Raw genomic sequence first — 14,409 nt, 5'->3', positions numbered from 1 at the left:
TTGATCAGGGTATTATTACAGTTTATATGCTGTATATATTGTAATCTATTGTATTATTGAACTCTGTAGTCGGGCAACGTTCAACGGTGCTTCAAAAAACTCTTGGAATATCAAGCCCCTTTGATTTTTTTTTGAAAATATTTCCATGACGTATTTCTGGTGGCCTGGGAGGGGATGAATATTTTGGTACCCCTGTATAAGCACAACTGAGGATTATGAGTATAGAATGTTAGGTCCTCACAACGTTGCTTAATGATGTAAAGATTTACAAGAAAAAAAAAACCCTTAGTTTCCCAAATCCGAATGATAAATTAAAATTGTGCTTATGAACACAGCTATTGACAGTAGTTCAGACACAATTGTTTGATATTAAAAAACAGTTAGGAATGATGAAAGTAACCCTTCGCAAAAAATTGGCCTTTACAAAATGTGTACGTTCGAAGTGATATATTTTATATGTTTTCGTTGTCCGGAAACGAACAGTGGCCACTGACAGATAGAACTAGATTAATAGCATACTACAACTTAGTGGAGAAGCTAAAATTTATAAATACATTGTTAGTAAACTGTAAAAGGCAAAAAAATATAAATGTAATGTAGGTATAGCATACAATAGTGAATACAGCTGCTATGTGTCGTGGTTCAAGAAGAAAAAATTTTACTTTCTGTAACTTAGAAAATAAGGTTTAAAGTTTTTGTTTTCCAATGGAAAACCGACTCTGGTGTAATTTTTTCACAAAACTTTTCGTAACTTAAAATTTTTATCACGAGCAATTTTTTTTTATTATATAATATAAATTCTATTAACTGAGTTAAGTTGTCTAACTTATTTAATACTATAGCAAAAACGTGCTATCCAAGCCACAAAGTTCTTCAACTGTAGATAATCCATATTAATGATATAATATCTTAATAATAGTATTTATACAACATTATTATTTTTTGATGCCTTAATACTATGATGCCTCCTTGAATAACGACGATCTTATGTTCCTTAATGCATTTTTAGGCTCCCCAGTCCCCCAAATACATCTCTGTAGTGTGTAAAATTTATCGTTTGGGCACAAAAATAATTGGTCATTTTTAAGACGATTCGGTAGTTTTGATATTTTGCGACCGTTGACGCCAGTGGGACGTCGCCGTGGGAAATCGCCTCACCGTTGACGACTTGTAATATATAATATCTGTATGTTTTATAGCGACGTTAAGTACACCAATAAAATTGATTTTGGACCGGAACGATTTATATAACGACGGCAAATGCTTTGGCGGACAAAAAGGATTCCGAAGCGATGGCGGGGGAGGATGTGCGATGTGCGATGACTCTACGCGTGACCCCAAGTCGAGTCCCCGGTGGCTATCTAACAATATAAAAAAAAAAAAAAAATGGTCAACCACCGTTAAGTATGGAAGATGCGAAAAATAAATTTCCACGTGATTGGCCGACGGCGGCATATTTTTTATAACATACATTTATATTTGTATTATACATCATAAGCCTCGTGGACGGCACCCTACGCCCACGCGACGAAAAATTCTAGAAAAAAACACACATATGCATATACGACGCAAACGCAGGTAAATGGCGAAATTATACAATTGGTACGTTCCCCGCAACGCTATTGTGCACGGATGTTTATAATTATTTTGTTTTGGCATATCTGTACCTACGTGTAGGTACCATTTGGATCCATTCGATGGGAGCTAATCTCGATTTTTAGCCAAAATAAAATAGAATACTTACCGTACCACTGTGGGGTTATAGCAAATTATGTTATATTTCAGATGGCGGCCAAAACTCTTAGAGAGTATTAAATGCCAGAGGAAGAGAAGATGGCCATTGGAGTCCAGTTTTTTTAAATTTTACCCAACTATATTAGGCGTTTGATATAACTGTTTAAGCTCTTAGTTTTTTTTTAATTCTCTATTCTCTCGCGATGTGATCTAAACATTGTCCGAAGATTCTTCTCAATACTATTCATTCAAAAATCAAAAGTTTGTTTTGCTCAGATTTCCGTATTATAACGTATTCTATTGTTACAATAACAATTAAAAAACATAATTTATTAATACACTTTATATCATAATTGTGCCGCGAATCAAGCAAAATGGCGCTTAAAAAAAATCCAAGGTAACTCTATACAGGCCTCTTACAAACATCTTGAGTTGGCGCATGCAACATCAATAATAATATGTATATAAATACTTGTAAGTTGCCCGTCGGACAAAACGCGATATTTCATTTTTATGGAAACCGATAAACTTAATTTAAATCAATTCGGTAGCGTTAGGCAAAACCCGAACAGGAGTGAAGTACATTATGTTTAAAACTTTGGTAATGGCGCGTCTTTAAGACTATAAAACCCAATTTTTTTCGGTCATGGTTGAACGTCCGATATTGATTATTGTATAATATTCCGCTTTAGTCTCGGAGCCGCTATTAATAGGGTTATTTTAATGAGATCTCACCGATGGGTTAGCCGATTTTGGAGCTCGTGCGACCCCTCCATCTCCAGTACCGGTATCCTATTTAAATGTCGGAATAGGGGTGGAAGTCGCCGTACGATGCCAAGTCGTTTATTTCATTGTGTGACACTATACGAGTCTTACGGGGACTGTATCAAGCCGTCGCGTGACATATTTTTTTTTATAATTACAGAAAACGTATTATGTACTATCTGCCTGCTATTTAATAAATAGTGTAAGTACCTTTAATTTAGGCCCGTTGAGCGCCTCCAGATTTTGATGTCTCTGCGCGATAACACACGATATTTTGAAATACACGTAGACGACCACCACCAACGGTACGAAGAACGAGCCCATGGCCGAGAACACGACATACCCCTTGTTTTGATTGTAACCGCATTTTTTGTTTTTGTGCCTGTTCTCGTCGTACCTGTGGTTTAAAAACACAACAAAAGTGTAACGCACTGTTGGACAGTTTATTAATGTTTTCATGAGTGTTGTATTGAAAATAATTTATGTATATTCATCAATCGTGTGTGTGTGTGTGTGTGTGTGTGTGTGTGATGTATTATTGCTATTAGATTTTCCGCCAAAACATGATACATGAAAACAACAGAAATTGCTTGTGGAAATACACACCATCCGAAAATAGGGGCACACGCGATGACCAACGACAAGATCCAAACGACAAGTATCATTAGCGAAGCCAACCTTTTGGATCTTCTTTGTTTTGTGTACCGCAACGGTTTGGTGATAGCCAAGTATCTGTCTATGGATATGGCGCAAAGGCTAAGTATGGACGCCGTACAAAGGCAAACGTCCAACGACACCCAAATATCACATATCAGTCGACCGAGTTCCCATGTGCCTGAAATCAAATAGGTCAGAATATTATAAAGTAGACTCGCGTCAACTAATATAGTATACGGCAAGTGGTAGCCAAACGATGGTTAAATATGTTTAATTTTATCATTTTAGACGAATCAGACGTGTAAATGATAACTGAATAAATAACAAATAGACGGAATATAAATTATAAAATATTTGCTTATAGAAAAAGATCAGGGTGGATATTGATTATAATAGTACGATAACTTTTGAATACTGCCTAGCTTTCTAGACTAAAGATTTTGCAGCATTATACATCTACAACCTAACTGTAGTACCTAAGTTGCACACAAAATATCACTCTCTCTGTGACTCTAAAGCTAAATAAAAATAAAAAACAATAAATTAAATTGGCTATCAGTTATCACTCTACTATCTAAAGTAGTGCACACTGTTACTTTTGACAAATGTCAGACGACATCGATTGTCGACTCACCCATAAAATGGTGAACCACAGCTATGGGCATAACGAACGTCCCCACCAGCCAGTCGGCCACTGCCAGAGAAGTGACAAAGCAGTTGGTCACGGTTCGCAATCTTCTGGTTGTGAACACGGCCAATATAATAAGTGTGTTGCCCACCTGTGAACATATATTAAATTTTTTAAAAAATATATTTAGGTTTAATGATAGGATAGTAATCCTGAAGTCTGAAGTACACGGATTGTCCTATTATTCCAGTCCGGATACTTAAGATTTCGGAAATCTGAAGAATCACATTACTACTTAGGATTATTATACATAAATATCAGCTATTCAATTGACTCGAATTATTAAATAACAGTTCTTGTGTTTTTTAAAATCATAATTGTCATTATAGTTAAATCAGCCTACGGATCTGTGCACTCTGTAATAGTTTGAGATTCTACTTATAATATTATACAAACGGGAAAATTGTATAACGGATCCGATCTGCAGCTTATTTATCTCAACTATCTTAAGTTAGGTTTGATTAACCCAAAATGCCAAAGCTATCGACTCATCTAAAACCTGTATGCAAAATAATTTGTAAAACAGTTATATTGTCATTACTCATTATGTATGTGGTTTTTATAACTCTTGTTAATAAATATCTAGTAATGGTAATATCCGTCAACATGTATTTTGTACAACCAGTTTAAAGAGTTATATTAGTTTGCTTATATTTTACTGTTAATGGACAATTCGTTGTCTTATGGTCTAACGGGATAGGTTTTTTTAAAGTAAAAAAAATACAGTTAATATTATAATTATAAATATTTACGACACCGAATTTCATACAATTTACCTTTATGGAATTTTTAATTTGGACTTAAATGTAAGAAAACCCAGTTTCAACCCACGTGAAATTAATTTTTTCGGTTAGGTTCGTAACAGGAATCTAAACTTTTAATTTCAATACTAAATATAAACACTAAAAAGTATTAAACTGTTATTTTGTATGTACGTAAGCTCGTCATAATAAATGAAATAAATAACGATTTAGCGATTTTATACATTTACATAGATTAATTTGTATTGCCAAAGGGGATATCTTACAGCTGCGTGTTTTCGGGGAACCTCAAAAACATATATATATATAAATATATAATTTTGTCGGTTCGAAACAAATGAGCTGGGTTCGCGTTCGGTTTTGGCTTTGTTTCTGCCCCAAGAATTTTAGCCTTGAAAATAAATTCTAGTCGTAGCTCATTTCTTTACTCGGAGTGACGCGATTAAGTCGTGACGCGTATACCTAGTTAATCTTACACGCTATCTCACGGTCACACTAGTATATCCTACACATATACAAATTCAATTCATTACCCGGCCGAGTCTTATCAGGGGACGACTTAGGTAAACATTCCTTTTTCTTACTGCCGCTTTAATCGTTATTACAAATTTGTCTTTTGAATGAAATATCAACGTTGTTTGCACAAGATTACTTGCCCGAGTCGATTAGTGCTTTATGCTACGCAATCAGGTTCGTTGTAAAATGTTTAGCGACCGGTTTAACCGAGTATTATTAAGTATTAACACAATAGTATATTATTATGTATTTATCTATAGACATCAAGGTAACTTCCTGATTGGAGGAGATAGCGAGGGATGGACTGTTAAGCTTTAAAAAATGTTTTATAGACATCGGCAGTATTTCCGGCTTCAGTTAAAGTAATTTATAACTATTTTTACAACATAGGAATTCTGAATGAGAGTTTAATGATTTATAACTTTTTTTTTTTGCTCGGATTTTGGAAGTTAATCATAATATTATTATAGTACAATATAATTGAATTTTAAACAACAAATAACTAATAATTAATCAAAATTTGAACAACTGTGGTTGTCGAATACGTTCGGGCGGGGAATCAAACAAAATTACAAAGTTAAAAAATCTCCCAGAAAGTAATGTAATTTTTTAAATATTTTATAGTAATTGCATGACCAAAAATATAATGTAATACATATTTTTTAATTTTTTATGTTTGGGAGCTACTACACAAGTTCATACAACTGAATTATGTAGGTAAACAAAATACTTATGATCTAACTAGATCTGAATAAGTGGCTAAAAATATATACCATATTATAGATTACGTAAGAGTAAAGTTCAAGTTTTATGATAAACAATCAAATTAGGAAGTCGGTCCGTAGACTGGAGAGCATTAGCGTAACTAGATGGAGGGGAATTTAAAAACTCTGAAAGCTTCCTCAGAATTTCAGGAAAAATTATAAACCTTACTAAGGGGCTGTGTCTGAATGGTTGGTTGCTGACATATTTTTAGAGTCTGAACGAGTTTAAAATGATTTGAGCTTCCCGAGCCCCATCTTGTTGCACCACTGGTGGAGAGTGAAAATTTTAAGTAAGAAAGTGGACAAGAATTAACATAATACGCCTTTTGATAGATATTGAGCAGTTTGCCAGTTGATTTCGATGCTGAAGTTCAGTGGTGTCTTAACGACCGATGACCTATGGAACTCTATGAAAATTGTAAGAGACATATTTGCCATCCTCTTGACTGGTAATCGGTCAATAAGGTGGTTAACAGGTATATAAGTATGATCTAATTTATTTTGGCGGAAAACGGATGACGGTTTAAACGCATGTCGATGAAATTCGGTGTAGGTATAATATTATGCCATACGAATTGGGAGGGATAGGGGGGGGGGAGGTGGGCTAACCATACATAGTGCTTGGTAAGGCACATTTACGGTGTCCCGCTGAAGCTGACGACGAAAAATGTCAAGCGCGCATCGTTTTCGATAATGTCAACGATTCAATTTTTTTTTTCTTTTCTTTTTCGGCTGACTCGCAAATACACGTCTCCCGACCGACGAGAGAGTCCGGTCCCCGGTGATGGTATATATATATTATCATAACACACAATACATAAGGCGCATTGATCGCGGTCGATCAAAAGAATAAAAATGATAAAAATAAGAAAAAAACACGTAATAATATTCCGGCACAAGTAAACAACGGCGACGGCGAGAAGAAATCCGCGTTCCGAGCCGAACGTAAGCTGAAGAGAAATTTATGAGTACGACCGCCAGCCCGGCTTATAAATAATCTTCAAGTCATTGTGCCCCCGCGTGTTTAGTTCGCTGCCATCGCGGTTTTTCTCTTTTACCCCGTTTGCCGGCCAAAAATGTCACTTGTAAAACCGTTTATCTTGTCCGTACAGTGGGCACGGCGCTTAGATAGATAGAACATAGCGAACGGTGGTATGCACGTGAGCGTGTGGGAGGACCAGTATCGTTTTGCTCGGTTAAACGGTTTTATAATTAGTTATTACTACACGAGAGCAAAGTTATTATGAACTCCAAACAGTCGTTAATTTTTCGTTGGTTGAGTTTATGTTCTGTTTAATACCTTATCGGCTTCGAGCTACTTTCACGCTGAAACAAACGTTTTCCTTGCTAAAAACCGGCACGGTAACCACGGCGAACGCGTCTAATAAACGTGTCAAAAGCAACGGTGGTCGGCGCCGAATTAGAGACTTTGCAGAAACGGATCTTTGAAAAAAAATAACTAAAAACCGATAAAAATAAACGTACAAAGAGTGAACAACTACTAGACGGTGCGAGGAGATGCAGCGATGGGGTTGAATACCTTTTGAAGCGGAACAAAAACGGATAGTAGAAGAATGGTCGGTTGATTTTGTTAAAGATTGAATACCCGGCATTATTGTCGGTCGTATCACGTGTGGTATAATATGTGTGATTTATGAGTAAAACCAACCTCTACACACCAGTCAGTACAGTACCAAAAAAAGTGAACCTTTTTAAAATACCCATATAAAAAATTGTGTTTTTTGTTTATTTTGGTGACAGTGAACTAAAAAATCAAAGGCAAAATCAATAAATAATAATATTAATAATTTCTTGTTGTTTTTGAGGACACATTAAAAACAATTAATTCATATTATATATTATACTTTTTATATAATCTAGACTCAAAGTTAATCGAAATTTACCCCACACAAAAATACACTACAAAAATCAACATTTGATTCGCAAAAAACTCATAAACGAAGCATTTTCGGTTATGCCTTTTTAAATTAGCTTTACAGGATTTATTTTCATAAATTAAACCAGACGTTCTTATAATATTACCTTATTACTAATATATGCCATTATGTGTTCTTTTAGAAATAAAATAACAAATGAAAACTGAGTAGTGCAATGATATTATATGTGCATTGTTGTCGTTAATGGGGCATTTCGGAGGTTTTTGGAGGAACCGTGCCTTTAGTTTTAAAATAGTTATACAAGTAGTGTTATTGTAGTATATGTTTCCAGGTTTTCTTTTGTCTTTTGACAATTAAACCCAGTGGTGGCGCCAGACATTTTTCATTTTCTGGGCAAATATTTTCTTCTGATGGGATATATTTTGGAGTGTACCACAACTACTTAACCGAATATTACAAAACATATTGGTATAAAATTTGTAAGAATATCGTAAGTTTCCTTAAATTATATACGGGCACTGACCCTATAATGTCCCAGTCTAGAATAACCTTATATCTAAATTTATTATTTATAATGACAGTATGGGTTCGAATTTTATTTAGTGTAATATTTCCTCGATTTGGTATGAGTGAGAAATTGAACTTGAAAATGTAGTACTGTATTACCTCAGATAAGTTTTAATAAGTGTATATAAATATAACTGTTAGGTATTTTCTAAGACAAAACTTTAGAACACGTTTGTTCATTATGAATTAGGGAGTGACGGTATAGTGTTTACAAATCAGATATACTGATAAGCGATAAATAGACACAAACTCTAAAGATAAAGGACTGTCAGCCAACCAATAGCTTGTACAATGTTTTTGGGTGGTTGATAAGGATAGGCATTTATTGAATCCTGGGTAATACGCTTGAGGGGTAAACGTTTATAGGTTTTAAAGTATCTTTTTAAATTAATGGATTTTTATTAATTGACACGAACCATATTTGAATCAGTTTTAATTAGTTTAAATATTTAATTAATTATTGTGATGTTAAAATGACTAATTATAATACTTCGTTAATTATGTATGAGAAATACAGTCACGTCTCATCTTATTTTTCAATTCACTCGCACCACGATCTTGCGACGATGGTTATATTTTAAACGTTAATATTTTTCTACCAAAGTAAGTTTTTAACATAATTAAGACACTAAAAAAGTATATGGGAGATAATTCTGGGATGTCATCATGGCAAAACCGCTTCCTTTTCATGTTATTAATTACTTATATTATGTTGTATATACTTTGGAAAAAATTAAATACTTGTAGTCATTTGACAAACAAACAGAGATCAAGTGCTTAAATAATATGTTTTATACTCGCGTATGTAGCTAAATTGCCTATAGCGAACGCCGTCGTTCAAAATCACAATATATACAATAAAAAAAAAGGATGTTTGAAATTAAGACCCGTAAATCTAATTTGACTACAGGATTTTCAACGAAAATCATATAGGGGAACAATCTATAAATCTCTTTATAGAGCAAAATACCTGAATTTAAGTTAATGAAATAAATTACCTAGCAAAAATCATCATTAAATGTATCAATTTTATGCCTAGAATGTATTCAGTTATTTTGTACACAAATCGCACATTTAATTTAATAAACATGGTATTATATTGTGGAGCGTGTTTGATATATCTAATTTAGTATAATCAGTTACATGTTTTTTTTAACAATTGTTGTTGATAGAATGTGATAGCATAAAATGTATGATGTCAAATGTTAAGCAAATTTTGCCTTTCGAAGTATGAAACGATTGAATGGTGCACAATTTTTTTTGCCATAAATTTCGTTCTAATTGTAGTTTGGTTTTATTTATTTTAATATAAAATCCTTACAGCGTTTTATGGTGTATGGTGAACACACTAACAAATGTATATAAATGAAGTCTCCCATTCCCTTTATAGAAAAAAGAGATATACAAACGCTAACGAAATTATTTTTACTTTAATCATATTTTGAAGGTCTTTTACTTTTTTACCCCCCGAGGTCAACCGAGGAAGTATAATATTAAATTTATTTTATGCTTACGTTCGAATTGCGAATAGGTAAGTCCATTTTTTTTAAGTACGTGCTATGCACATTCGGCTCGATTTTTTTTTTTTTTTTGACAAAACTACCCCAAACGAAGGCATTGGAAATGAGCCAGTTGGAACCAGTATTTAGATCGTGACCATGTCGATTTTCAAATACTCGAAAGTGTGTTAACTCCAGCTATCCAAGCGTTAGACGTGTCACCACGATAAATAGTGTTATTTACATGCTGTAGATATTATGGTAAAAAATAGTATAAAATATAGTCGTAGTTTGTTAGAAAACACATTTTCTATTGTAGGTACAAACACTTACGAGTATTGTAAATTACAAGTTGAACAAATTTAACAAATGAAAAGTAGACATTTATTATTTATAAGCAAATACTGGACGAAAACGAATTACCAAACAAGCCCTACTACTATTAACACTTCACCTGTATCCATTATTCGACTATAAAAACTAGAACATAGCACCTAATACGATTAATTATGGAGACTACTGTCCTAGGGAATTCCATTGACAGGAATAGATAAGCAGTCAACGTATGCGTTTCAAAGTTAGCCGAAATGTAAAATGTTTGACAGAGAAAAGCGCAGTAGATAAAAGTAAATTAATTACCGCACTTGCTACAAAACTAGTGTGTTTGTGAAAAAGACAACTTTTCCTTAAGATGTATAAATAGATGTTGTTCATATTTGTAGTTTTAGATTTTATTATAGAAATAATAAGATAGGGTATACGTTCTACGTAGTATATAGTATTAGTTCAATGAAATTAAAATTTTGAACTGGCTTGTGTGACGAGCATTTATTTTCCATGAGAAAATATATTCTAACCAAACCTATTAAATTAGATTGTACATAAGTATTTAAATATGTATTTTAGTCAATATTTTTTAACTCAATCAATTAATTAAAAAATTGTTTTTTACAATTCCTCACTCATATTTGAAATTCTAATTGGTTTAACATGAGAAACTTTGATACTGTTTTTGTAAAAAAAAACTAGTAAAAGCCTAATTAAAAAATAACCGACGAATGAAGTTTAAAAGTTTTATACTATATTTATAGTTTAGGTATTTAGTTAATACTATGAAAGATTTTTTTGTATTTATGGAACTATAGATAATTTTACGATAATGATAATCCTAGCTGAAAACACTTGAAAATTATATTTTACTTTTTATTTTGTAAATTGTTTAGGTAGCTTAAGCGGAAAATGTGATCAAACATACATTTTATAAATGTATCCTCTTTCTTCTACAGTCGGGTAAAGAAAAAAAAATTAAACAACTAATTGATAGTGTTTTTACAGCTAGATATTATAAAATAAAAAACTTTACAAAATATAAATAGATTAAAATATAAAATATTGTACGGAAGAATATCAAAATATATCTCAAAAATGTAGACACGTCAATGTAATATAAGTTTATCTTTCTATTTACACTTATTGAAGGGGACGAGACGATAATGGCATACCTGTCATTGACGGGACCTTCCATATTTACATATAACTAAACAGATAAAGACTCGAAGATGGTTGAAGATCAAATCTGGAACATTTTAACACATATTTTGGTTTTTCTATTTCAAAAACATATTTTGACGTATGCGTATGTCGTTTGACATATTATCTAACGGTTATAAAATATATTTTTTTAAACTTGAAAAAGTTGAGTTTACTTTTATACAAAAAAAAAAGAGGTAGTATATATGCGTACACTTGAAAAAAATGACCCAAAAATAAAATGGAACGAATAAAACGGATGATAATATAGTAAAATAAAAGCGGTAGAAAATAATGTAATGTTACCCAGTGCCAGTCAATGTACAAATGCGTTTAAATTGTGAGATTTTTGCATACCGTCGTTGTCTATACAGCTAAATAAATGCGTTTAGACTACTGTTTGAATGTCAAAAGCTGATTTTAATATAATTCTCTGGGTACTAGGGTTGGGACTAATATTCGGATTTTGCGGATGTCCGGATTATTTGATATCCGGATAATTCGGATACGGATATCCGAAATCGGATAATTTCGGATATCCGGATAATTGATCAGCTATCCGGATATCCGAAACTATCCGGATGGTTTCGGATATTCATTTAATTTTTAACCAGTCGAATATATTTTTTTAAATACTCAAATTTATGTATTTTTTTAAACTTTCACGGGTTGAAATATCACGTGGATGATTTTCAGATATATCCGTGTCAGTGGTTATGAACCGGCAGCGGAACAGTCGTGACAAGCCCGGGGATGGACTCTGCAAAGAGTCCGAATAGTCGGTTAACAACCACTGACACGGATATATCTAAAAATCATTCACGCGATAGTAAAATTTAATTAGGTGTCATTATTTTATTATTCGGGATGTTTAAAAACACTGTATATTATTAAGGTATATTTGTCTTATAAAAATGAAATGAATATCCGAAACTATCCGGATAATTTTTTACTATCCGATACTATCCGGATAGGCCCAACCCTACTAGGTACACGAGCACGACAACACAAACTATATAGGAAAGCTATAAACTGTCTATATGCGTTTCCTGCTCGTAACTGGGAATAGATGCAATAGATCTCTAAGTGTTAAAAAATAAACAATAATCGAGTGCGTTGATGTCGTTGATTTTTGATGGCACGGTTTAGAAAAAAAAGGGGTTTTAGGAGCACTTACTGTTCTGCCGAGTGAGATCGCTCAGTTTTAAACGTGAATTTGTCAAGTGGTCTTTGAATTTACCGTGGATGTTTTCTCAAAGAAGCGAATAATTTCTTCGTTATTGTTTTCCTGGCCAATTCGTTTTCACGGCAAACATAATCCGATAAAAGCCAACTATGATGACTATACAGATGATGTCCGTGACTGTGTGCCGTTACACATAATATACAATAATATCTATATCACACTATAAGCATTCATAAATAATCAAATCAGAATAGGGTCACTCCGAATGTAAACAAAAGCCATGTTGCTATTTTATATACAATAAAGTATACTAGTGTATATATATATAGGAGTAACAATAAACTTTAGACCTCTCTAGTGTAAGTATTGTTTTAAAAAAACTATATAGTTTTCGATACATACGTTTCAACCCATAAATATATAATCATTACATTTAACAACCATACTTTTGATTCCTAATTTTTTATTATTATTTTTCTATCCTATTTTATAACTTATAACAACGTTTAATTTTAGTTTCGTGGTTACAACAAATATAAATAATGGTAAAATAATTGTGTGGTAAAATAACTTGGAATCTGTGGTTATATAATCGATCTCTACGCAGTAGAGTAAATAATGGCAAATAAAAACGCGCATTATGAATAATTTGAAAATTAATTAAACCTGTACATTATGAACACTGATATTTTGTATTATTATTAGTATATACCCGTGATCGATAATCAACGACCCGATAATCTGGATGAAATTAATTAAAAAGGGTTATATTAGTTCTGAAATATTGTGCTGACAATTAAAATATATACTTTTAATACGGAAATGTTATAAAACATGCAAATAAACAATAGAGTTTCGTATCAAAAACAAAACAAAAGTGTAAACTTTTTTCACTGAAAACTTTTTGAAAGTTTTTATTTCTTACAACTTACCAACGTTTCCCTTAGAATACTTAATTAACACCTCACTAACAAATATAGTTCCGTAAGCTAAGGCGAATTATACCGGACGGCGAAAATAGTGCAGGAATTTAGTTACAATGTATAGATAACCTATAAAAACCTAACCTAAGCATACCAAAAAAACCTTAGATGCTAAGCAAACGAGAAAATAAATAATTCAGATAAAATTGAATATTCTATTATTAAATGCAGCAACGAAATTTATTTTGATCATTAGTAAAAATTGGAAACGTACGAATCTGATGAGAGTCAAATGAAACCAGAACACATAAATCATTAAAAAATATTATTAAATATTAAAATATTAAGCCAATTTATAAAATCAAAGAAGCAAATTATTAATTAAAAAATATATATTATTTATGATTTTAACAGTTAACACAATAACCCGGTTAAATCTTGTTTGTTCTTAAAATATTTACAGTAATAAATCAATGTAATACTTAAGTTAATAAAGTGTAAGTCTTTAATCCTTTTGTTTCGATGATCTATGGCGTAATCTGAATTCTCTTAAGTTAATATTGCTTATTAATGATGACATGAAGGGAAATATAACTTGGGCTTACTAGATTAAAGTCATCGTAGAAGTGAAGACTTGTTGTGCTTACATATTACATATAAATTATCGGATTTATTTAACACAATAAAACACTTGTGCAGTGAAAATTTAAAGCCACGAACGTGGACGTTATGGTTTTACTGTGTCGTTTACAATAAATAAGTATGTATCAATTGTTGTATTGAAATTAATTAAATATTTTTTTGTTGTTCTCATAACGTGTAATTATTGTAATTTGAATTTATTATATGATTTTACCTATTTTTGGTACGAATATGTTAAAAACTGTACCGCCCGCACAAGTTTGTATAAAACTAATTACA

General features: G+C 32.3%; 1 protein-coding gene across 4 annotated transcripts in view; it reads right to left on the bottom strand.

The window, feature by feature from the left end:
* LOC126842908 (octopamine receptor 1-like) overlaps positions 1-14,409 on the bottom strand; it is a 96,118-nt gene that overhangs the window by 9,295 nt on the left and 72,414 nt on the right. For all 4 annotated transcript variants that reach the window (XM_050580129.1, XM_050580132.1, XM_050580131.1 and 1 more), the window contains exons 4-6: positions 3,791-3,935; positions 3,106-3,334; positions 2,710-2,896 (exon numbers count right to left, since the gene is read on the bottom strand). In XM_050580129.1, coding sequence (XP_050436086.1) covers positions 2,710-2,896; positions 3,106-3,334; positions 3,791-3,935 — 561 coding nt within the window. The remainder of the gene's footprint in view (positions 1-2,709; positions 2,897-3,105; positions 3,335-3,790; positions 3,936-14,409) is intronic.

This window comes from Adelges cooleyi, unplaced genomic scaffold, assembly GCF_023614345.1.
Source record: "Adelges cooleyi isolate 19-005CV unplaced genomic scaffold, UGA_ACOO_1.1 ACOO_flye_CR_arks_rails_tigmint_CR_PRNA_574, whole genome shotgun sequence".
NCBI lineage: Eukaryota > Metazoa > Arthropoda > Insecta > Hemiptera > Adelgidae > Adelges > Adelges cooleyi.
Note: the sequence above shows the minus strand (reverse complement) of the source record. Positions and strands in the feature narration are given on the sequence as shown.